This window comes from Prionailurus viverrinus, chromosome A1 (assembly GCF_022837055.1).
Source record: "Prionailurus viverrinus isolate Anna chromosome A1, UM_Priviv_1.0, whole genome shotgun sequence".
Classification (NCBI taxonomy): domain Eukaryota; kingdom Metazoa; phylum Chordata; class Mammalia; order Carnivora; family Felidae; genus Prionailurus; species Prionailurus viverrinus.
This window is the reverse complement of record NC_062561.1, coordinates 229,868,761-229,894,418: the sequence shown is the minus strand read 5'-3', so window position 1 is coordinate 229,894,418 and position 25,658 is coordinate 229,868,761. Positions and strand designations below refer to the sequence as shown.

The 25,658-nt window shown below is 42.6% G+C and overlaps 1 protein-coding gene across 1 annotated transcript in view; it reads right to left on the bottom strand.

Annotated features, from left to right (window-relative positions):
* Positions 1–5,819: 5,819 nt before the first annotated feature.
* The window catches only part of DNAH5 (dynein axonemal heavy chain 5), a 237,404-nt gene continuing 217,565 nt past the window's right edge, over positions 5,820–25,658 (bottom strand). The window contains exons 72-79 of the mRNA XM_047860273.1: positions 24,893–25,112; positions 23,393–23,598; positions 22,574–22,777; positions 20,227–20,442; positions 17,910–18,122; positions 15,359–15,511; positions 14,714–14,945; positions 5,820–6,003 (exon numbers count right to left, since the gene is read on the bottom strand). Of these exons, the coding sequence (XP_047716229.1) occupies positions 5,852–6,003; positions 14,714–14,945; positions 15,359–15,511; positions 17,910–18,122; positions 20,227–20,442; positions 22,574–22,777; positions 23,393–23,598; positions 24,893–25,112 (1,596 nt within the window). The 3' untranslated portion in view covers positions 5,820–5,851. The remainder of the gene's footprint in view (positions 6,004–14,713; positions 14,946–15,358; positions 15,512–17,909; positions 18,123–20,226; positions 20,443–22,573; positions 22,778–23,392; positions 23,599–24,892; positions 25,113–25,658) is intronic.

Sequence of the window (25,658 nt, the reverse complement as noted above, 5' to 3'; positions counted from 1 at the left end):
ACAACTCAGCTTGCCTACAAATCCAGAGCCCTGTGAAACTAAACGGAGTCCTATGGAAGCCACACAAGTTGGCTAACAGTGTATACACTATACTCTTGGTTTTGGGGGTAGATTCCCGTGACTCATAGCTCCTATGACTCCTATGACTCATAGCTCACATACAATACCCAGTGCTCATCCCAACAGGTGCCCTCCTCAATACCTCTCACCCACCCTCTCCTCCCTCCCACCCCCCCATCAACCCTCGTTTGTTCTTAGTTCTTTTTTTAATTTATTTATTATTTATTATTTATTATTTTTTCAATATATGAAGTTTATTGTCAAATTGGTTTCCATACAACACCCAGTGCTCATCCCAAAAGGTGCCCTCCTCAATGCCCATCACCCACCCTCCCCTCCCTCCTACCCCCCATCAACCCTCAGTTTTTTCTCAGTTTTTAAGAGTCTCTTATGGTTTGGCTCCCTCCCTCTCTGTAACTATTTTTTCCCCTTCCCTTACCCCACGGTCTTCTGTTCAGTTTCTCAAGTTCCACATATGAGTGAGAACATATGATATCTGTCTTTCTCTGACTGACTTATTTCACTTAGCACAATACCTTCCAGTTCCATCCACGTTGCTGCAAAGGACAGGATTTCATTCTTTCTCATTGCAAGTAGTATTCCATTGTATATATAAACTGCATCCACTTTATCCATTCATCAGTTGATGAACATTTAGGCTCTTTCCATAACTTGGCTATTGTTGAAAGCGCTTCTATAAACATTGGGGTACAAGCGTAAGGCACTGAAATTATTAGATTGTAACACTGTTGGCATTTTGTAATAAAAACTTGAATCCAGGGGATAAAAAAGCTTTTTTTATTATTATTATTATTTTCGAGAGAAAGAGAGAGCAGGAGGTGGGGGGAGGGGCAGAGGGAGACAGAGAGAGAATCCTAAGCAGGCTCCACGCTCAGTGCAGAGCCCGATGAGGGGCTCTATCCCATGACCCTGAGATCACAACCTGAGCCAAAATCAAGAGTCATACACTCAACTGACTGGGCCTCCCAGGTGCCCCCAAAAAGCTATTTTTTAAAGGCTCATTTACTAATTCATTGTCTTGATCTCCGGAATGACTGCTAACAATCACATTGTAACAATGTCCTAGGAAAAGAAACCTGACCCTCCTTCTTATCCACCATCCCACCCCACTCAGGATACTTCTTCCCACCCTCAGCTTCCTGCCCTCCCACCGAATCTCTACATTTTAATTTCTTCTCATCCAAATGAAAGAGTAGGATCCAACCCACAAGTGCCGTCTGGCTGGCTGCTCTGCGGTACAGCTTCTCCAGGCAGAAGAACAGAACCAGAAAAGCCCCTGGGGCGCAGACTGGCCCGGCAACATGTTCCGCTCTCGCATCGATCAGGTTCATTGTCTCAAATGTAACACAGAATTAGACTCACCATTTTAAGATACGTAAGAACATGTTCGTGGATTCGGGGTCTGAGCCAAGCTCATCTCTGATTCTAAAGCTGACCTTGAATTCTCTCCTGTTTCGTTGTGGACGTATGTGTGGATGCTCAACATCTCATGTTGGATACCACAGAGGTCAGTCAATGGAGCAGAATGCATAAACTTTGAAAATCACTACAATGAGACACTACAAAAATTACAAGCCAGAACTACAACACTTCCTCATGTTTTCATCACCTACCGATTTGTTTATTGGTCTTCCAGAGCATTTGCCCGATCTGGAGGACCATATTGTGAATATAAGGGTACCATTCGTTTACCCTTACCCTTACGCTTTTCTCTTACCCGTAAGAGGCATTATTTTGGTGTGTTGCCGGGGGCTACTCATCAACAGTCATCAGCTGCACCATATAATTTTTAAAAATCACCCTGAGTACTTGCTTGAGAAATGTATTTAAAATGTGAAAGTAGTTATGGACCTCACTGGGGCCAGACATGGGGGAAGAAAATGTTGCAGATTTAGGGGTGGGGAGGGGAAATAATGTCTTCAAGAGAAAACTGCTCATGTATATAGATTTTATTTTTTTATCGCTACTAGAGATTCTTTCGCTGCAACAAATCTGCAAACTACATTATCAGTATACATTAACGTATCTAAATTTTTATAACTCTACACTCTGGAACAGAAGTTAGCACTGGAAAAGATATTGCTGACACTGTGCATTTTGTCTACACTAGGGAATCCTGCAAGCTACTTAACTATAACATTTGTGGTTTTCTCGTCCTGTCTCCTAATGTTGAGTTCTTTACAAGACTTTTCCATCACAAATAGCATTTAACACCAAGAAGTCCTTTGCACTCCAGTGACTTAGAAACACGATTTCCATCAGGCACTACTCTGTGGCTGGCAGCAGTCAAACAAGGCTTGAAATTTCATTTAGAGAGCGGCCCTCCTCAGCTCTCCACTCCAGGCTGGGTTTTCGGTCATCCTCCCTTCCGGCACTGTGCTCATCTCCTCTCGTTAGGGAGCAAGAGAGGAGTCCCCAGCACTTGCAGGTCTGAGATGTTCTCCCCCTTCTGCAGATCTAAGTTTAGATGTCACCTCCCCAGAGCTGCCCTTTCTCGTGACCCATCAAATTAGGTCTCTGCAGGGAAAGAGCATCCGTGGTAGAGAGGCGGCTCAAGAATGCCCGGGCTGTGGCTTTGCCGCGTCCCCTGAGGGGGACGTGGCCTCGTTGATGCTGAATTGGTTCCACGCTTGCCAACATTTCCTTAAAGAGAAGCTCAGAGAAGCCAGAGGTAAGGGGGATGGTGACGTAAACAGCACGCGTAACAGGACAGTTCCAATGTGGCAAAGTGTTCTCTCTTGCTCCATCCTGGAAGGACCTTACTTGCACAGAGGGAGTCACCGGCAGCTGCAAACCACACAGGAGAACCAGAGGACCAGGAAACGCCAGACAGTGGCTACTTCGGCTCAGGGGAGCTCCTTGCTGCTGTTACATTTTGTGTCCTCGGTCAAAAATAAATGGGGACGCTGCAGTGCGGCTTCTGCCTGCTAATCCACGACACCTGAAGAGCCGCGGTCCCTCCCGCTCCTCTCACTCATAACATCCGGCATTTCCTTTCATAGTGCTAAACTCCCAATCTTCATACCTTCTTCTCTGTCCCTCACACACGTGTCATATTATGCAATCATACACTGAGATCATATGAAGTTACGGACCTGAATAATCACCTACTTTCTGTGTCTGGTCTTCTTGCGTGAAGTCCACGAAATCAGGGAATGTGACCGTTTTTCCCCCACCATCATCCCCCCACTGCGTGCACCAGAGTGCCTGACAACCTAGTTATCAGACACACTTAAGAAAATATTTTCTAATTTTTTATACTTTTTAAAGTTTAATTTTTTTTTATTTTTGAGAGAGAGAGAGAGAGAGAGAGAGAGTGTGTGTGTGTGTGTGTGTGTGTGTGTGTGTTCAAGTGGGGGAGGGGCAGAGAGAGGGGAGACAGAGGATCTGAAGCGGGCTCTGCACTGACAGCAGAGAGTCTGATGTGGAGCTCGAACTCACGAACCGTGAGATCATGACCTGAGCCGAAGTTGGATTCTCTACCAACTGAGCCACCCCAGCTCCCCAAGAAATTCTGTAAATAAATCAATATTGAGATGATGAAAACGACTACTCTACCACTCTGCAATGGCAGCAAGACACTCGCTGTGCTTTCTGCTCATGCAAGAAGTCGGCGACTCTCTCCATCACCCGGAAGACCCGGTGGGGTGGTCCTCCCTTCACCCAGATTCAGCAGACGCCGAGAACCCTTCAGTGGGTGGGAGATGATGGAGGTGGACCAGAAAGGGGCTTCATTGCTCTTCAACTGCTTTGGCGACATACCTTGTCGAATCAGCCCCTAGAAATTTCTAGTTGTGTTCACAGTGTCCTTTTCTACTCTGGGTCTCAAAGGCTTGTACGCACACACCTACAGGGTGTATCACGAAATTAGATGAATTACGCATTTTCAAGTCACTTGGTAAGAAAGCTGGTTTTGAAAGCTTATTTCTGGATACTCGGTGGCTCTTGCCCCCTTGTAAGAAACAGCCATTACAATTCAGACACCCATTAACAGCTTTCTCTTAACTCACATCATTTCTACATTTCCATTACGTGTTCTTCAAAATAAAATGATTGTTTACCACAATTCGCACAATCAACTCGTACATATTAATTCAGACCAAAAGACGCTGTTCAAATGAAAACGGTATCGTCCAGGATGGGTGGGTGTCACCTGAACCCCTCGGGCCCAGCTCTGATCATAATTAGCATAAAATGATTCTTGTCACAGAGCCAGGCCTTGTGAGAGGGACACACACCGGTCTCCTCGCAGCTCTTTACCACCAGAAACGTGAAGTTAGGCAGACCTGAAGTCAACCAAGCGTTTGTAGACCACAATTCTAATTTAATACTGACCAAGTTTTCTAGTCAATAAGTTATAGATGAGGCAGTTCCTCCTTTATAACCAGGATTTAAAAATAGAAATATATGAACAATTCCTCAGGTAGCATTTTCTTCATTAATAAAAGCCCATGGGGCATCCACACACACCACCTGACTTCTGTCTTTTGTCTGTTTCTTTCTCCAATCATTATACCTTTTCGAGTCAACCTGATATTTTCCTAGCTGTATCTTCCACTTCAGAGTACATGTTTACCATTTGCCTGCTAAGAAACCTTCTATCCTGTTTTTCACAGCGGCCTCACACCCCCTAACTTCCTTAAGCATAGGCTTATTATTGAACATGTAGGGCGTTTCCACTGTTTTCTGTTACTAAAGACATTTTGATATGTAATTTATTTCAGTCTTTTAAGTTGTTTTCTTGGTATAGGTTTCCAGGAGAGAAAATACGGATCAAAGCCTGTGAACATTTTTATGGTTCTTTCTGTGCTTGGTTATTTAATTGTTTTACAAAAAGGATGAGTTGGTTTACATCACTCTAGGAATCTCTGAGTGCATCACGTTTACAAAGACCCCACCACGATTCACTTTCAGCTTTAATTTTTTTATTATAACAAATACCAGTTAGTATCTCATGATTAATTATCAGCGGAGTTGAACATTATACATTCATTCAGTAGGATTACATGAATTGTCTACTCTATTCACATTCTTTTTTTTTAATTTTTTAATGTTTATTTTTGAGAGAGAGAGAGAGAGAGAGAGACAGAGAGAGAGTACAAGCGGGGGAAGGGCAGAGAGAGGAAGACACAGAATGCGAAGCAGGCTCCAGGCTCCAGGCTGTCAGCACAGAGCCTGATGTGGGGCTCGTACTCACAGACTGTGATATCACAACCTGAGCAGAAGTCAGATGCATTACCGACTGAGCCACCCAGGCACCCCTCTATTCACATTCTTAATCCATCCTTCTATTTCCTTCCATTTTTAAAAAGGTCTTTCCAATTGGCTCTTGGAGCCATGAAAACAAATCTCTTAACCTGATGCAAAAGCGAAAGGCCCTGGAAGCAAAGTCAGCACAAACCTAGTGTTACCTTGGAACCACATTAGCAGAAGAAGAATCCCTTCATTTCAAGGAAATGTCTACTTGACCTACTGAGGCTTTAGAGCTGAATGTATTACTGTGGATTTGAGGGCCGCACGTCATTGGGAAGTTGTAAATTTTGCTTTTCAATCACCAAATAACTCTTCAACAAACACAGCGATTGGTCATTAAGGATGAAGCAGGTAACACGTAATTCAGCATCCAACTAATGAGCAGGGCAAACCTAACCAGCTCATGAACTACATGATCAACCTGATTTAAAAACTGTCCAGCACTCACAGAAAAGTAAAGGTTAGGATAATTCGGATCCTGCATTTTCTGAAGTATTGGTGGGGGGCACACCCCACGTTACTTGACATCACAGAGCAGGGCAACCCCACGGAGCACCCAGTGTTCAGGGACCTGGGCCGTCCTGAGGTCCACAGCGGCGATGTAGTTCAAGTCCGTTCGGACTGGCTTCTTGTAAATGGGACAGGAATAAAACCGAGGATCTCTTAAAGCTACAAAAAATTTCACAAAAACAAAAACAAAACTTGGTGAATTTTTAATTTAAGGAGCCCAAACAGCACAGAGCCAAATTTGTGCATTCTACAGATCATTCCAAAGGTCTGATAGAATGAGAGAAATTCTTTCCGAGGTCAGTCAACCCCTAGATGTGAAGCAGACACAACTGCGGGTCTCCCGCAGGCATGACAAACACCCAGGCGTCTTCAGGTACCCTGCTGGCCCTTTGTCCCATGTCCTTGAAAGTAACACCTGCCCGCTCGCTATGGCCATGAACCTTCAATTGCTTCCTTCCCACCTGTCAATTCACCACGCCCCCTCCACCCTTTCTCCTTTACTTCCCCACCAAATCTTGTGCGTGCACACTCTCTCCATTTTCCCTTCATGGCTTGCCTTTGGCACGAGGCACCTGCCACCTTTAATCAATGTCCAGCACCAATGCTCACTAGGGGTTCACTATGTTATGATTATTATTTCAAAATCCTGCCTTCAACGCTCTGTGCCACAGTCTAAACTACACGTGAAATCACAGGACAGAGGATGTTCCCCACCCCTATCACGGGCTGGGGATTATCCACGGGTGCAGAGGAACAGAAGTGGCTGAGAAGCAGAGCTGTGATACAGTTCAGCTCCGTGAGATGCAATCTATCCTTTTGGGGTAGATGAACACATGGAGTTTTCAAAACTACACATGCAAGGAAAGGCAACCTACGTATGTCCACCTTGCAAAGATCCTTTCTAATGCATTCATCCCTAAGCAAAGGCTCACTCTCTCCGGTCTTGGACATCCCCTGATCAAGGACAGATCCCAGTCTGTGGGTCCTTATACTTACACAGCGGAGGGGGAGAGGCACAGGGCTTTAAGAAAGAGTAACGTAAAAATACTAAATTAGGCTTTGGAAGAAGCCTCTGCATTGAGTAGCCTTGAAATTCAAGTGCATCAGCTCCTTGTTAAATCTACACTGCTCGAGTAGTTTATCTGCACATCTCAAAACATCCATCTCAGGAAGCAGTACATCATTTCCTCTTCTTTTCTAGATTATAAATTGTTTCAGCACAAACATTTTGTCTGCACCCATGCTTGTACTCTTCTGGAAGGCCAGTATTATAAATGACCCTCATAGAAGCATTGAGATGAAAACACATTTAACTAAGAGGACAACTTTGCTTTGGTGAATTCGTATGACACACGTGGGCACTGAAACATGGCAAAAGTAACTCTCTGCATGCAATGTTAACGTACCGAAGTCACTGAATTTATTTCCCAAAACTAACTTGCTCAATAATTTATCTTTTTCTAACAAATTACAAAAGCAAGCCACTACCTGAAATTAAGATCTTATTTTTTGACCCAATAAAATATTCAACCTGTTATGCCGTGTGTGTGTGTGTGTGTGTGTGTGTGTGTGTGTGTTTTAATTTTTTCTTAATGTTTATTCATTTTTGAGACAGGGAAAGAGAGACAGAGCATGAGTGGGGTAGGAGCAGAGACAGAGGGAGACACAGGATCCGAAGCAGGCTCCAGGCTCCAAGCTGTCAGCACACAGCCCTGCACGGGGCTTGAACTCACTGCAAGATCATGACCTGAGCTGAAGCTGGATGCTTAACTGACTGAGCCACCCAGGCGCCTCTATCATGTGTTTTGATACCTCCACTATAATTAATTTTATTTTTTTTATTTTATTTTTTTTTAATTTTTTTTTCAACGTTTATTTATTTTTGGGACAGAGAGAGACAGAGCATGAACGGGGGAGGGGCAGAGAGAGAGGGAGACACAGAATCGGAAACAGGCTCCAGGCTCCGAGCCATCAGCCCAGAGCCTGACGCGGGGCTCGAACTCACGGACCGCAAGATCGTGACCTGGCTGAAGTCGGACGCCCAACCGACTGCGCCACCCAGGCGCCCCTATAATTAATTTTATTGGGAGAAGTTAAACACTTGAATATGATAGTATTACACATAAGTTTCAATATAAAGTAGGCATTCTAAAGCAGTGATTCTTAACCAAGGATTATTTTACTCTCGGGGGACATTTGTGAACATCTGGAGACACTTTTGGTTATCACAATTGTGGGGCTGATACTGGCATCTAGTGGTAGAGACCAGAGATGCTGCCAGCACCCTATAATGCGCGGGAGCACCCCTCCCGACAAAGGGCATCTTGACCAGAAATGTCAATAATGCCAAGGCCGAGGAACCCTGTTCTAAAACAAACTCATAGATATTTGACAGTAATTTAAAACTATGTGTTTGCTTCATCCCACGAAATTTATCATTAGAAACAATCTACATTAATGTATCGGCATTATTTTTTAAATTATCATGAGAATATCATTAGTATATAATGATTAGTAGAACTAATATATATAATTAGGAGGCAAATATATGAAAAATTCTGATGAAATAAGTGAATGACAGTGAAGTCATGGAGTGTAGTTAATACCAATAATACCGATGGAGAGATTTAAATCCTTTAATCCTGGGATCTGTAAATGTGGAATAAATGTTAAATATCGTTCTTCTTGATGCAAATTTGACTAACATCATAAATCCTGAAGTAACTAACCCATTGAAGTCTCGCATTTGTACCAAATGATAATTATAATACTTACACCTTGGGAAGTGTTTGACTACTTGGATTTTAGTCCCAAAAGAAAAGAAAGATTGGGAAAAAATAGCATTCTTTTCAATAAGGTGAAAAACAATTCTCTGATCTATTTATCCAATCTTATTTATTTTTAATTGCTGCAGAACCGATGGTGCCCATGCCTAGTCACAGTATGTAGCAAACTTCTTCAGCAGGATGAGAAACCACCAAAAATATAATTTCATAGTCAAAGTGCTGACAGACACTACATAACCACATAAACGGAGGATCCAAAACCATTAGCCCTAGTTAGACAAATAACTTAGAAGACAAAAAAAACACATGCTAGGTAGGCAGAACAAATCAGCTAAATGGGTTTGAAGCCTCAGGGTTCCCGAAGGAGGAGTAAAGAAAAGAGGCTGTCTAAATTGGTGAGCTCTATGCTTTAAGATCCAAAGGGTTTTAAAAAGACACCTTGAGGGAGTGTTATTTTCTGACTATGTCACTTCCTTCTCTAGCCTACATTTTTCATCCAAATGCTAGTATCCCATTATACCATGTTTCTTCTAATATCTAAAACAACCAAGTCACATAGAGGTTCCCTAGACCACCTTTAAATCATTCCTTTATTCAACTCCTCTTCGCAAATAACATTTAAGTGATTAAATAGTGCACTCTTGATGTATTTCTTTTCATCCCACGACAAACATGTGAGTTAACATATTAATAACGGTAGTCACAGCAAAATTATTTATTGTATGATAACTGTGTGCTAGACATTGTTGGTTTAATGCTCTTAACAAACTTATGGGACAGGTAGCATTATTAAATCCATTTTGCAGATGAGAAAACTGGAACATAGCTAGGTGAGCCATCCGTCCAAGGTTACGAAGCTGTAGGTGATAGGGTAAGAATCAAACCTGGCCCGAATGGCTCAAGAGCCTAGGCCCTTAATCTCAGCAATAGTTGGGATTAATGTGTGTGTGTGTCTACCTCTATCTCTTTGCAGGAAGGTGTGAAAATGAATCAGAGATAACTAGATACGTGACTTCAATATACGGTATCTTTGAGACTCCTCCAAAGCCACATGACTAATTACCAGGGTAATAAAACCAGAAATGCAATGCAAATATGCAGGCTGTCTTTTATCTGAGAACCTGTGCCCATCCCTCTGGCAAGGGAGGTGACCACCTTTAGCCTGCAGCATGCAGGGAGGGAGCCACAGGGAGTGAGAGCTCCCACCCAAATGGGCAGTGACTTTTTCTCTGTCTACTTCACCGTGTACCTGAGAAAAATAAACGCATGACTTCAAAATGTAAAGAAGCTGTCCTCATTTAATGTTTCTTTATTGAAAGAGAGAGAGAGAGAAAGAGAGAGAGAGAGAGAGAGAGAGAGAGAGAGAGAGAGAGAATTCCAAGCAGGCTCCATGCTGACAGCATGGACAAGGGACTCAATCTCACAAACCATGAGATTATGACCTGAGCCGGAATTAAGAGTTGGGACACTTAACCGACTGAGCCACCCAGGCACCCTTTAATTTAGCCTTCATTTTGAAGCTTCATCCCTGACAACATAGAGACTCCCTAAATGCATAGTCTGAAGTAGAACATCAACCACAGAAATTGCCAGAGGATTGCATTCATCCCACAACAAACAAACATGATTCTGACATCAGCTTTGGTAGCTGGGAATCATAGGCAAATTACATACATCTCTACACCTTAATTTCCCCATCTGCAGATTAGGCATGATATACCTTACAGACTTGTAAAGATTAAGTTAGTTAATATATGAGAACGACTGGCATAGTATGATGCCCGGAATGCAGTAGGCACCCAAGAGGTGTTAGGTTTCTCCTCTCTTTCCACACACACACACCTGCGTGCGCACACACACTCATGCACACATATACGTGTATTCTTATCTTTTCACTGAAACAAATCTCCCAGACTCATCTTCCTCATGACGTTCACCGAGTCCCAAGTTTACACACAGAAGGTGGATCAAATGCATGGGGTTCAAGAGTCAGGACGTCTCCACCTCCCGGTCACCCCCTGGGGCTATTCCCACCCCCAGCCCCAAATCTGCACACTGTTGGATCAGGATAGGTCAAAAGATATTCTTAGAAACACTTTTCACTTTTTTCCTCATTATCTGCGGACACCTAGGGTGTCCTCACCTAGGGTGAGATCCTTCTCACCCTACTGGCCAAAGGTACATTTCTTTCCCCGCGTCTGCCTCTTTTCAACTTCCTAGAGGGCAAAGGAGCCTGAGCGGATGTGGGAAGCTTTGCCCTTCTGGTGAATTTCACACTTTTTGGGTGACTTTCTCATGATGTCCTAATAAGAACCATGAATAAAATAAACATTTGGGGACACATTGCTCAATTTCTAAAGTCAAAATAAATACCTAGACTTCTTTCTAAAACAAGCCAGTCTTGTATGGAAAATTCAATGATGAATTATTTAAACTGAAAATTGCCCTCCATGTTAACATGGAAACAAGTTATTATAAGAATTTTAACTTTAAATCACTGTATTTTTGGAGTGTCCTTTGGTCTTTAGTGATACTACACCTCTTTATCTCAATTGGAGCCTTATTCAGTTATCAAAATTAAATGAAAATTAGATTTATTTTTTTTTAAATTTTTTTTTCAACGTTTATTTATTTTTGGGGGGGGGGGGGACAGAGAGAGACAGAGCATGAACGGGGGAGGGGCAGAGAGAGAGAGAGACACAGAATCGGAAACAGGCTCCAGGCTCTGAGCCATCAGCCCAGAGCCTGACGCGGGGCTGGAACTCACGGACCTCGAGATCATGACCTGGCTGAAGTCAGACGCTTAACCGACTGTGCCACCCAGGCGCCCCGAAATTTAGATTTATAATATGAAAATAGCAATGGAATTTTAGCTTTTCATCGCTAAAAAACACTTCTCTGGCAACAAAGCTATTTGGCAAAACAAGTCTGCACCAACTCCTATTGAAACCAAAAAAAAAAAGAAACAAGAATGAAAGTTTGTCTCTTTTTTTTTTTTTTAGCACTTTTAAGTTAGTCACTTTTTCCTTGCTTTTTATTTTCTGTCTTAACCTGCTGCTAATGAACCTCACCACTGACTAATTCCCAGCAGGGTGAGTACAATCCTTCTATAAAAATGTGTTCTTAAATAATAAAGAAGTGCCTGTATTATAAAATTATTTTATTAATACCCTGCTGAGATGTTCAAAGTCATGTTGCAATGGGCTTTCACCACTTAGTCACAAGATATACAAAAGTAACACCTGACTGAACGTGAGGAAGATTTTTCTTTTACTTTCTACGGGAAATGTTTTTGCAACTGGTTGACTAGATCCAGTGATGCGATAAAGCAAATTTTCTAAAATATTAGTTTTGGGTAAAAGAACACGTACTGATTATTTCTCTAAACTAACCATGGCCCCAGGTCTTGACACAACCCAATAAATACGAAGCCGCAGGCAGCGCGCTTGCCCGAGCTCAACCAGACACGTTTATCCTGTCGGATGCACTCGGGGTACGTGGAGCAACACCGTGCATCAAGGACCCTGCCGAGCACCTTCCTTCTTTTCTGATGCCCCGCTTTCTTCACGGGCTCCCTCTTCCTTCACGTGCCATCTTTCTCCTCCTCACACACAGCACATCCATTGCTACCTCACGCATTTGCATCCCCCCCTTTGGTCCTGGACATCAGCATGCTGCCCTCTGTCAGCTGAATCTCGGCTCAGTGTTCTTTCCTCACAAGTCTCTCCCCCGGCCCCTAAATTAGCAGCTCCCTGGCCTAGCATGTGTGTATTTTCTTCATAAAAAAGAGCTGTCTAAAGCCAGTATGTCCATTTATAGTCAACTGCCATTATCATGGGACTTCTACTGAACCACTGCTCCAAGAGGAAATACATGCAGGGCAGGTTCTTGCCGGCCTCTGGTCACGACAGCTTCGCCAACCCATCAATACATAGCCTTATTTTAGGCGTGTGTTTGTTTAAAGATATCTTTCCAACATATATTATTGATTCACTGGCTTTGGACTCACGGCACTTGAACTCTCACCTCAGGAAAGCTCACCTAACACGTATTTTCTCCATAAGGCACATCACAGCCTTCTTGTGCTGAGGAACAGCAGATAGCCCTGGTGTTCAGCACTGTGCTTGGGCCACCTTAAACAGTGCAAAGTACAGAAGTGTGGAAAATGTAATACTACATAGACCACAAAAAGGACACTTGTTTACAGCATGAGTGGACCAAGGAGGCAGAGTGTCACCTTATTCAACCTCAGGTGGGAACATGCTTGTGGGGCGACTCACGTTTTTTTGCTGCTTTGTGCATGCCTGCAAATGACCAAACCACAAGCATCACGAACAAATTTTCAAGTAGAGGTGAATTCATAAGCACAGAATCCATGAGTAACAAGGATCAACTGTATTTGCCTCTTTTTGGCTGCCCTTCCCTCCTTGACACGGAGTTCCTTAAGAACGTGGATTGTGTATTGAGGAGGGCACCTTTTGGGATGAGCACTGGGTGTTGTATGGAAACCAATTTGACAATAAATTTCATATATTGGAAAAAAAAAAAAAAGAATGTGGACTGTGCCTGGTCTTTTTTCACTGTCGCACCCCCAGCACCTGAGTCGAGCATGGCAGATGGCCAATACCAGATAAATACTCACTGAATGACCAAGCGAGCTAACGCTATTTGCCTTAGCCAAAAAAAGTCTATCGCCAACTTCTCTTACACTCATTCTTAGCCTCAAAGCACTTCTCAAAAGCAGTCTCCGCTGACCTCTCAGGCATCATCATGTACTCCTTCTAGGTTCCCTGAGCATCCTGACCGTATCTCGATCTTAACATGTGTCAAGTTCTATTTTAATTATTGATTTCCTTGTAAGTCTCCCTCACTAGACGGAATCCCTTCTGGGCAGGATCTGGTTCATCGTTATCTTTGTGACCTTTGCACCTAAGATTGCGGCTGGCATATATTAGGCACCCAGCAAATATTTGCTTAAAAAAGAAATATTCATAGTTTATAAACTCTCTTCCCTTGACCCATGTTTCCAAATGTGGTATTTATCTAAGGGATGGGGATACTAGAAGCTATCTTTCCAGGAGAAACTGTCTTCTCCTCCCTTGTTGAAATACAAATCTTTTGTGTTTTGGTCACAAAATCAGTACTTCCTTGGCTTCCACTGCCATGGCCACCTCCAGAGTGTATGGCTTCTAGCGATCATTTCACCATATATGTATATCACCATATATTTCACCATATATGTATATCAGAACATCATGTTCTACACCTTAAGTATATGCAATTTTTATTAGAGAAATAAAATAAACTTAAAAAAATGAAATCAACAAGCAATGGTCACATGGGCTGAAAGGTGGTTATCGCCGAGGAGATATTAGCTGAGTAAAATGTAACGAAAGCCTCCAGGACACATCAGGCCAATGGTGGAAACCAGTTTAGGTATTTTTAGACTTGTCAAACAGAACTTTGCCAAAGTGGAAAAACGTGTGTTTCCTAGACGTGCTATGTTCACAGGCTGAAATACGAATCCAGCATTTTACCGCCAGCTACTGGGTGAAGCGACACGTCCCTGAATTCAATCTGGCTTTTCCAACCTGCCTTAACTCTCCAAGCTGGTAGAGCTGGCACCTCCGGTGGGCCCTGAGCAGTCCTGCCGGGAAAGCCTTCCTTCCACCACTTGCCCCACCTCATCCTATCCATCCTTCCACCCCCTGTCCAGACCCTGCTCCTGAGACCCCGCCCCTGACCCCTTCTTCCCCCTCCTACCCACCTTCCTTTCCTACCATCTGTTAACTCCTCCAAACACTTGCTCCTTATCTCATAAGCTAATGTCTCATGAGCATCCATGCATATTTCACCTGCTTTAATAGATAGGAAAGAACTATCTAGAACCATCGTCTCCCCTATAACACTCAAAATAGTGCCTAGCAGCCAGTAAGTACTCATTAAACATGGGGCGAATGTGAAGCTAGTTGATAAAGTAATAAAGTCCTCATGACATGATAGCAAGAATAATGAGATCTTGTGTTTATAACATTATCCAATCTGATAATGCCCACCGTCCCTGAATGTGTAAGACAACTTACTGTTGTTTTCTGCGTAAATCCTTATGACGGGCATCAATTCAAAGAGCACTTTTGGTTTGGATTCGATGAGTTTCATGTTCCTCTTGTCCCAGCCTGCACCTTCAAGATACAAGCCGTAGACGTAGACACCCTCTGTGGGAGGGGCAGAAATGTCATCCTTCATCCACTTGGTGACTTCGTTGCAAAGCACCATATTGTCCAAGGCCCAGCCTTTGTTGGCCCGAGTTATTTCCTGCTCAGGACAAGAACAAGAGCAAAGGACGAAGGGAACAATTAGAGGTTTATCTTAACATAAAGAGCATCACGGGGATCAAAGCGGAACCCCGGATTACCCTAATTCAAAGGAAGTAGAATTGTACTTAAAAAGATTGTGTCATAAACAGTACCGGTGTCCTAATTTAAGCACTTATACTTTAAAAAAGAAATATCAAATCATATCAAATATAAAAATACCAAATAAATTGAAACTCAACCTAGCAGGCTGAGAACAAGTTGCTGTATTTACTTTCAGGACAATGTCATTGCTGGGGCCAAAGAGAGACAGCCATTCTCTGTGTCATTATAGTCTTTAAAACTATACTGGCAGAAGAAAACCTTGTAGAAGAAAATCATAATAACACAACAGGTGCACATGGGAGCTCTTACCTGACGCATTGCAGTTAAAAATCCTTGGGGGTTAAAAAAGCCTGTCATCCAGAAGCAGTGGGGTCGGCCATTGAAAACCCAGGCGGTGAACTGGCAGTTTCTTTCTATAAGCTCAGTAAACCAGAAACCCAAGGTACTTGAAACCCAGGATGCCTGAAATGCATATGTTGAAATAATCAAATTCAGCTGTGTAACTAGCTATGTTCACAGAAAAAAAAATTATGAAATATCAATTTCACTTTTAGAATTTAGAAGTCCCTAAGACAGGAATTTCCCTTGGGTTTTGACATTTAAGTTTTCAAATTATTCTTCCTCCTTACTGATATTAAGATACAACAGAATCAGCTAATGATCCCATGAATACCAAATCAATTCATTCAGCGCTCAGTATGCTGTTCAAGGTTCTGATGTCAACAGAATCACCTTCCACGTACAAATATATTCACTGTCAATTCTGCTATAAAGTAATGAAAACAATTAATTGAATTAAATAGGTTTCCACTATTTTTTCCTCACGTTACATTTTTTCTTTCCCCGTCAGGTTATATTTTTAATAGATACACTGCAAAACAGGATTTCTATTTCCATAAATGTGCTTGTGGCCTCTTTAAAATATATTCTGTGGATGATAAATCGTACCTTTCTCCACTTCTCATTTTTAATGAGGCAAACAACAGTTATTTTCTGAAGTTCTTGTCCCTTAGAATGAACTTTTATTTCCTCTGATGAAGGAGCAGAAACGGAAACACGGGTCCCTTACCACCAACAAATTAATTGCATTCACTGCCCGTGACATGCTGCCTGAATTCACATGTGGAACTTCTATTATTACAGTGGGACGGATATGGCCTTAGTGTTATCAGCAGCTGTCCTGGTAGGTATCTCCAAATCATGTTTTATATCATTGTATTATAATTGGAACACTTTATGTATGAATAAATGTAGTGATCATCCTATGTAGATATATACCACTCGAATTTCAAATTCTTAAGACTTAATTTGCCTCTTTTTCAAGAGATAATGAGATTCCAAAGACTGATAATAAGTTGAATAGAATACAAACCTGCATAAAAAGACCACACTTAATTTTTTTTTAATTTTTTTTTAACGTTTATTTATTTTTGAGACAGAGAGAGACAGAGCATGAATAGGGGAGGGTCAGAGCGAGAGGGAGACACAGAATCCGAAGCAGGCTCCAGGCTCTGAGCTGTCAGCACAGAGCCTGACGCGGGCTCGAACTCACAGACTGTGAGATCATGACCTGAGCCGAAGTCGGCCGCTTAACCGACTGAGCCACCCAGGCACCCCAAAAAGACCACACTTTAAAATTAGGTAACTCATTCTATCCTATCTTTATAGACATGTTAACTGAAAGGGATGTGTTTATACGACATTTGACGTGAGGCACAGGGAACTGTTTATGTGAAGGTGCCTCGTGGCAAGGATCCCTGTTCCAGAGCCTTCTAGGTGCTGACCAAGTGGAGAGGGCTGGTTCGGTGAGGAATGAACCCGCAATGGCCAGTGACCAGGAAGGTTCTCCCTCTGTCACCGGCCAATGAGGAAAGTCAGTCCAGATAGAAAACTCTCCGCCTTTGGGAACGAAGTCATTAGAGGTGAGGATATGATGGAGTCTGGGCAAAGCTGATCCTACGTTTCTAAAGCCCTGGATGAGATGTCTGAGTGCCAGTGCTAAGTGAGTCTCTTCTGAGAGAGGCTGCCAGTCCTAACCCTGTCACGTCTCACCTTCCCATTTACCCGAGCAGCTTCCAAAAGGCCAAAGGTCCAGTCACTGCATGACCCAATCCCTTTTCTAGATGTTGCCCTCCCGTATATTCCCCGACAACTGGCCCCTGCCTCCTGCCCTCTCAAGTCCTCCTGCCACACCCCCAAATCTTTAAAACCTCCCACAATGCATGAAATGCTTGGTAAAGATACTCAGGTACTCCTTTTACTACTCCAAGTAGACAAGTATTTACCAAAAGCACATCTTGTCATTTAGCACAAGCACCAGCATGTGATCGGTAAGCATATTGTTAAATCATTTTCTTGTTACCTGGAGATATACTTGCTCACTACCTCCAGGCAGAGCAGGGGAAAAGGTTTCTCTTTGGTGCGTGTGTGTGTGTGTGTGTGTGTTTGTGTGCATGTGTGTGTGTAGGAACGCTTCTTTCTATAAATCTAACATCATGGGCTTTGAAGTCCAACGGAGCTGGGGTTTAAATTCTGGTTCTTGGACTTCTTAGGTGTGTGATCTGGGAAAAGACTTAGCATCTCCCAATTTCACATTCTTTACCCGCAAAATGAGGGCAATAAATGCAAAATGTAAATGAAATAACACATGCAATGGCCTAGCAGGGTGCCTGATACGTGGGAGATGCTAAATAGTCTCCTTCCCTACCTACGCTCCCAAAATACAAGCCAGTAAGGGGATTAGTCCCTAAACAAAAGAACCCTTTTAAGTAAATTACGCTCCAAAAGCTTTCCACCTGCCAATCACAGCTATTTACAACAATAAAGTGATTAGGTGGAATAAGAGGGGACTAAAACATACTTTCTTCCACTGAGCAGGAATTCTGGCATCAAACATGCAATTCAGTGCATCTCGTAGATTTTCGCTCATGATGATAGTGCCGTCGATGGCAAGTTTCAACTCCGTCAGGGTGGTGCGGACCAGAGTCAGCAGCCTCTGCATTCTGTCTATCTCCTGCCTGAGGAAGATGTTCATGGGCTGGAACAGCCCCATCTTTAGCAGCCTCTCTTTCACCTGCCGTGGAGACATTGAACATGTGTTAAAAATGTGACAGCTACAAACGTGTATGTAACTGGTACCCTGGGGCTGCCGAAAAGACCCCAAATCTTACAATCCCATCAATGGTTAAGATTTTTTTTTCTCACTGCCAGAAAACAAAGAAGAAATATAAAAGGAAACATCTGTTAGATGACCGGCCAATTGTTCATCCCATGTGGGAGAGGACAGGCAGCCATTCATTCGCAGTAGAAGAGAAACACATGACCATAACCACACAGCCTTGCAAATGGCAATTGCACTCACTGGGAAACATTCACTTACCTGCCTGCCTAAGACTTGCAAACACACACACAGACACACGCGAGCAGACAGGTACACATGCACAACCATTCTGCTGGCTGCTTCAAAAGACTAGGCTTCTGTTCTAAAAGCTTTTTGTGCTTTCCATCAGAGCATTCATCCGTTCTTCCTCCAACCCACCCACCCAGCCATCCATTCCCATCTTACAAGTATTTACTGAGACTCTCCTACGGATCGATCAGCTGCCCTGCTGGGCCGCGTTGCTTTATCCTCAGGCAGCATCGACAAAGTCAGCCAAAGGGAGCGGACTCTGCTAAACCCCATTAGTTACCGCAGTTATTTATGTTACTGTTATGATATTTTTAGATACTTTTATTGCTTCATAAATATTTCAACCACTGTTAGATATGAATGACCTCTTTCCTGATACTACAATGAGAGGTGCTTATGAGAGCTGATAAGAGTATTGATTTTCTCCAAGCCAGTGATCAGTTTTTTCCAGGGGAAATTATTCCCTTGGCAATAAGTCCTTGAGTTCAGTCTATAGCACCAGCAACCAAAAGGACATGCTTTGTGGAAAAGAATAGGATGCTAAAGAAACAAAATGCTGCAGATTCCTGTCAGAAAACCAGGTAGAAAAGGTCAATATATAAAGGAACATGATGGTCCTGTGACAAAAGAGTCACACGGTTAGTCTGGGTCATCTATTACAACTATGTGGAAAGTGAGTGAGTCACCTGTGTTCTTATCCAAGATTTAAAAATGTCTTCAGGGTAAATCTTTTCAGTAACATTTGCTAAACCGCCTAAAAAATTAACTTTCCTACTCATAAATTTTGCTTACAAAAGTTACTTACATCTTAAAAAGACAAATTAATTTTCAAAACCTGTGAAGCTGCAATGCATTAATGATATAAATACAGGCTCCCTGAAATTAAGAAGCCAGGAATTTTAAGGTGTGCATTATGTTATACAACATTTTTTTTAATGATCAGGTGCTTGGGGTGCCTGGGTGGCTCAGCTGGTTGAGCATCTGACTCTTGCTCTGGGCTCAGGTCAAGATGCCAGGGTCATGGGATTGAGCCCTGCATCAGGCTCCACACTGAGCACGGAGCCTGCTTGATACTCTCTCTCTTTCTCCCTCAGCCCCTTTTCCCCACTCATGCTCTCTCTCCCTCTCCTCCCCCCCTCTCTCAAATAAAAAAATAAATGATCAGGTGCTTTACTCTAAAAATACATTACTTTCCTTTGAACAAATGATAATGTGAAGCACCTCAAGGGAAAGTTCTAGAAAAACAATCCTAAACCATTGGTACATACTTAAAACCTAGTTATGAACATCAATATTCTTGTCAGGTTTCTTTTATCATTTATACTTTGAAGTGATTACATTTATAGATTTAAAAACTTTGGGGCACCCAGGTGGCTCAGTCAGTTAAGCGTCTGACTTCAGCTCAGGTCAGGATCTCGCAGTCCGTGTGTTCAAGCCCCACATCGGGCTCTGTGCTGACAGCTCGGAGCCTGGAGCCTGCTTCTGATTCTGTGTCTCCCTCTCTCTCTGCCCCTTCCCCACTCACACTCTGTTTCTCTCTGTCTCTCAAAAATGAATAAATGTTAAAAAAAAAAATTAAAGACTTCTTTAACAAAATAAGTAAAAATAAAAAATAAAAACTTCTTTTGCTGGTTCTTCAGGAAGTGAGTTTTTAAATATTCTTTCACTTTCAGAAAAATCACTCTTTGCCCTCCTTCCTTATTCCTCACTCCCCCAACAAGACAGACATGTCCACCATTGACATCTTGCCAGGATGTCATCAACTCACCTCAAATGGGCCATAGTCTGGGGGTAGCTTGTCGAGCATATCGTCAGCGAGCCGGGCCACCACGGCCTCCCGGGTCTCATCCCCTCCACCAGAGCTGTCCTTGGGTTGGATGCTGAGGATGGTGTCCAGCACGTCCTTGGCCAGCTTGCTCTGGTAGGTAATGTCGGCATTGGGATGCAGCCCGAACACCTCGGGGCTGTCGCAGGAAGGCAGGCTCTGAGCAACAAAGACCCCAGGGAAGCCCAGACGGCCGACATGAACACCAGCTAAATTATACCGTCTCAAGAAACCAATGTTTTTATTAAGGTAGGTAGGTTTGATTAAGGTAGGTAATGTAACATTGCGTGTCAACTATATTTGAATTTTAAAATAAAGAAAGAACATAAAGTAATCTCCTCCCCAAAAAGCCGAGTAGTTACATGATCTCGTATTTGTGTCAGGCTACAATCTCAATACTTTCTCCAGAAAAGAATCAAAAGTTGCCTCAAAAGAAGATGAACGATGAGAAACATAGTAAGCTGATGGTTCTCTAATGCTGTACCTCAGGCAAATGTAATCAAAGAGACACTGTCTTATTTGAGAATACGTGAAATAAGAAAAGGGAGCTACGGATTAGTACTTTGTTTTCTGAAGGTCTGATTTAATTCGAACCAATCATTTAAATAAATGTGGTATAACTAACAGTTACTATGCTTTTTGAGATGCCAGACAATGACAGTTTTAGCAATTATGGCCCAAAGAAGGCTGACAGCAGGAACTGTACTGTCCCAGGGAGAAAGACGAAGAGTAGGAACAAAGAGGAATACTGAGAGCAACCAAGTCCGAGGGAAAAGCAGAGACATAGATAAACAGTTTAAAAAAAAAAAAAAAAAGTTGGTGCAGGGGGTGCGCCTGAGTGGCGCAGTCGGTTGTGCGACCGATTTCGGCTCAGGTCATGATCTCACAGTTTGTAGGTTCGAGCCCCGCATCGGGCTCTGTGCTGACAGCTCAGAGCCTAGAGCCTGTTTCAGATTCTGTGTCTCCCTCTCTCTCTCTGCCCCTCCTCCACTCACGCTCTCTCTCTCTGTATCAAAAATAAACATTTTTTAAAAATGCAGAGACAGCAAGAGACAATCAGAAGCAGAAAAAGCGGGCAAAGAACTCAGCTATTTGAAAGAAAGAAAATGTACCTACAATTTGATATTTGTTTCTACATGTGAATATTATCCTAAACTTTATTACTGTCTTCTTCATATTGTTCCTGCACTCTCCTCCATTATTTTATTCCTTTTTACATAATGTCTTTTATGAACAGCCTCAAGTTCACTGGGCAATGAGGTATATGTAAATAAAGATATGTACAGGCATATCTAAATTTATATCTTCATAGGCACTTTCCTATTCAGTGCTGATGATTTAAAGACATATATAGTACAGTTAAAACAAATATATTTTCTGATGTGAATTAGTAAAAGTGTAGAGGTGATAATATATGATAAACTCATTACATACATAAATCACAGAACCTCTAAATGTACTGATAAATTTAGCCCTTTGGGGCTGTCGTGTTCCAGTTTGTTCAGTTGGAGATAAATCGCAGATAGATGCAAAAGAGAATTCTACATAATGATCTAAAGCATTCAAGGCATAGAGACAGAAAATGTAGTCACCTTGAAACACAAATCAGATCTTTTCCCCTAAATTTCCAGTCACAATCTACCTTATTCCTTCTGAGAGCAGTACTCTTCAGCCTGGGGAGATGCCACCCCCAGGGGACAATGTCTGGAGACATTTTTGATTGTCACAACTGGGTGGGGGTGCTACTGACAGCTAGTGGGGGGAGGCCAGGAATGCTGCTAACCACTCTATATGGTTATACCTCACCGCAAAGAAGAATCCCACCCTGAACATCACCGGTGCCCAGGTTGAGACAGGAAGTGCTTATGGAAAGCAGGTTCCTGAACATACTCATAGGCCCTCCACTGGGCCAGGATTAAGGAACAGAGGTCTCAGGATGAGTCATTACAGCTGCCTGAAGTCTCACATCTCACGGTGGAGAGCTCCAGGGGATTTGTGTGGTTTCCCTAGTTCAAAATCTGCCCGGCCTATCTTATCCCCAAAGAATCTTCCTCACTGAGGAATAAATGAAAAGGGAGGGAGGGCATTCACACAAAATACACACTCAGAACAAATATAAACATTTTAACCGTTAGGTGAATAGAAACATAGGAAGGAAGCACCTACAGTGAGAGTATGTATCACCATTAAAAATTATTTCAAAAGCAGTATTTGCAGTGTAAATAAATATCCAAATGGTCAAAAGGCTGCAGATATTTGCTCTATGCATAAAATTCTGAAGTTGACAAACCTGGATATATTGAAGATAGCTGTCCACGGTGTTGCATTTGGGAATATTATATCCTTGGTAAAAGCTGAAATCTGACCCAAACATATTTTCACTGAACCAGACCTTAGCAAACGTGGTCAGCAATCTCTTATCGTAGTTATCAGTGACTCTGCCCCCATATTGGATCTCTCCTATCATGTAGCGGACGGTGGTCCAGGAGACGCCCTGGGGGAATTTACAGAAAAGCTGTGTACAACTATGGTCTCATCCTGGTTTTCCCCACCAAGGAACGTCTACGTATTTGTGGTCATCGATGCCAGTTGTTCCTTCTTTATTAGCAATGTTAAATGTGCAGGAAGAAATCTACACAGACAAACCTGAGCATTACTCAAATCTCATGCTCGTGATTTAAAATAGACTCCTTCGGTGCATCAATATGCTTTCATACTTTAAGTTCAACAGAAAAAAAGAAGATAGCTTTTGAGAAGATTGAGGGAGCTCTTTAAAAGGCACATGCTTCAAAAATTATCTAGGCTTTAATTTTCATTTTTTAGGATTTTAGAAAACAACTTTTCTCAGCCATTTCCCCCCTCAGTAGAGCTTTTCAAGTTGTCTTACATGTAATTTCAACTTGGTTTTGAGAAATAATAATATAATCAAAATTGGTTCATTTTTTTTCATCTGAAATCAAGAGGCAAGTGTGATCCAGTTGCCATGACTTAGAGATATGTCTGCAACCACACAAGATCATCACTCTTACAGGATCAATCCCAAAGCTGGGCAGGCACGGGCACCGACGCTCACGATCGCCAGTGGCATGAGATGGAGGGCACAGAGTACCTTTTTGACTTCCATGTCATCTAAGTGGTTTTGGATGAACTGCACAGTGGCATTAAAGTCGGCTTGATTAAATTCATAGGGGATGTTCCACCCCAGGGAACCAAACTTCCTTCTCTCCTGGACTGTGGAGTGCAGGAAAGCCACGGCATACAGCATGGGCTTCCACTGGGCCACAGTGCTCACATCCAGCAGGTCTTGACTCACACCTGTCATGGTCGGTGGGGTGAAAAAATGTACCATCACTCGCACGTCTTTCTTTTTTTATTACATTTATACGTTATTAATCATTTTTGTACATTTCTGATCATAAACTTCGCTTATCTTGAATTGTTTTTATCGCATTCATACAACAACAATTATAATTAACCTTTGGGTGTCCAGATGGTATCTTTCTCTGAAATACCTGCAAAGAGATTGGGGGAGGTGGCCGGGGGCTTGCTAACATGGATCACGTGCCTGCCAATCTGACAAGATAATGTGGGGGTAAACTAGAGGTGGAAGAATGAGGGCAGTAAGATAAATACTACTACTATTATTTAAATTGCTACTACTAATAATTTTATTATTTTTTTATTTAAAAAAAATTTTCAATGTTTTTATTTATATTTGAGACAGAGAGAGAGCATGAGCAGGGGAGGGGCAGAGAGAGAGAGGGAGACACAGAATCCGAAGCAGGCTCCAGGCTCCGAGCCGTCAGCACAGAGCCCGACGCGAGGCTCTAATTCATGGACTGTGAGATCATGACCTGAGTTGAAGTCGGACACTTAACCGACTGAGCCACCCAGGCGCCCCTATTTTTATTATTATTAGGAGCAGGTACTCAGGTTGCAAGGGGCTTCTGTATACACTACTAACAATTTACTATTAATTAAAATAGTGTATATAGAAGCCTACTACACGCTGAGTATATTCCCCAAATAACTACAATTATTTTATATATACACACATATATATATACATATATTTGTACACTTTTTATTTAGAATTTTGTTGTTTTACTGCCCTCATCCTTCCACATCTATTTGATCCCCACATTATCTTATAGGCTGACAGAAATTTGAGCCTTGTTAGCAACTCCAAAAAAAAACTGTACACTGTTCAGACGGCTTCATGTGATGGAGGCAGGTCATAACTTTAATCCAGCCTCTCCTCCTGGAAGAGGCTACTGGCCAACTTTACATATGGAGCATGAAGACCATAAGTGACAAAATTATGTTGCCATAAAAAGGCAGGTGTCCAGCTGGAGAACGGCACCGGCCAAAGCAGAGTAACGTGGAAAAACAGAAAAAATAGAAAAGGGCTAAGCACGAGCTGACTCCCTCATGCCACGAGAGCATGTTCCACATGGCGCAGGACAAAGAGTGCTGTTCTCTCCTCATCAGGTTAAGTAACAGGACAATCTGCTATAACTCTATCGTCGCTAATTGTTTTTATCGTTTCTTTAAGCAAACAACTGAAGCACAAAAACTCCCGTAAACTTGGAAGTATTCCTCAACTCACCACCGTATGTTCTTTTCAATCCTGCCCGGAGGCCCTGTGGAGGCTCATTGGCAAATTTAATGGACATCTGAAGGAGCGTAATGGGAAAGTGCTTATGAACTTCGGTGGTCATCCATAGGCGGAAAGCATCATGTACGATCTCGGTTTCTATAATTATGTCCATTAGCTCATCCATGAAATCGAGCCCCAGATGGCAGTTCTGCAGAAGTGCCCATCCCCCCTAAGTCAACAAGAATAAATGGAAATTAGGCTATTTCATGCTTCACCCAGAGATTCAAACTAAGACATCCTTTAGAAATTGAGTAATTAAAATTTAACAGAGAAGCACTAAATTAATCCAGATAAAAATCTATGGATACAATTACGTTTAGTTGAGATAAGTGTATTTTTTCCTGTCCCTCAACATACCAGCATGCCAACTGCAGTGATAATGTATGGTAGGAGCTGTGGAAAAAAAACACAGTGAGGCCTCAAAAGCGGTAACAGCACTGCCATGTACAGATGGTTGGATGAAAGCATCCATTTAGCTCAGCCTCCTCCCACGTTCCGTGAGAAGTACAACAAATGAACATTTTTGTTTTACATTTTTATTTATTTTTGAGAGACAGAGAGAGACGGAGCACAAGTCGGGGAGGGGCAGAGAGAGACGGAGACACAGAATCCGAGAGAGGTTCCAGGCTCTGAGCTGCGAGCACAGAGCCCGATGCAGAGCTCGAACTCACAAACCGTGAGATCATGACCTGAGCTGAAGTCGGACGCTTAACCG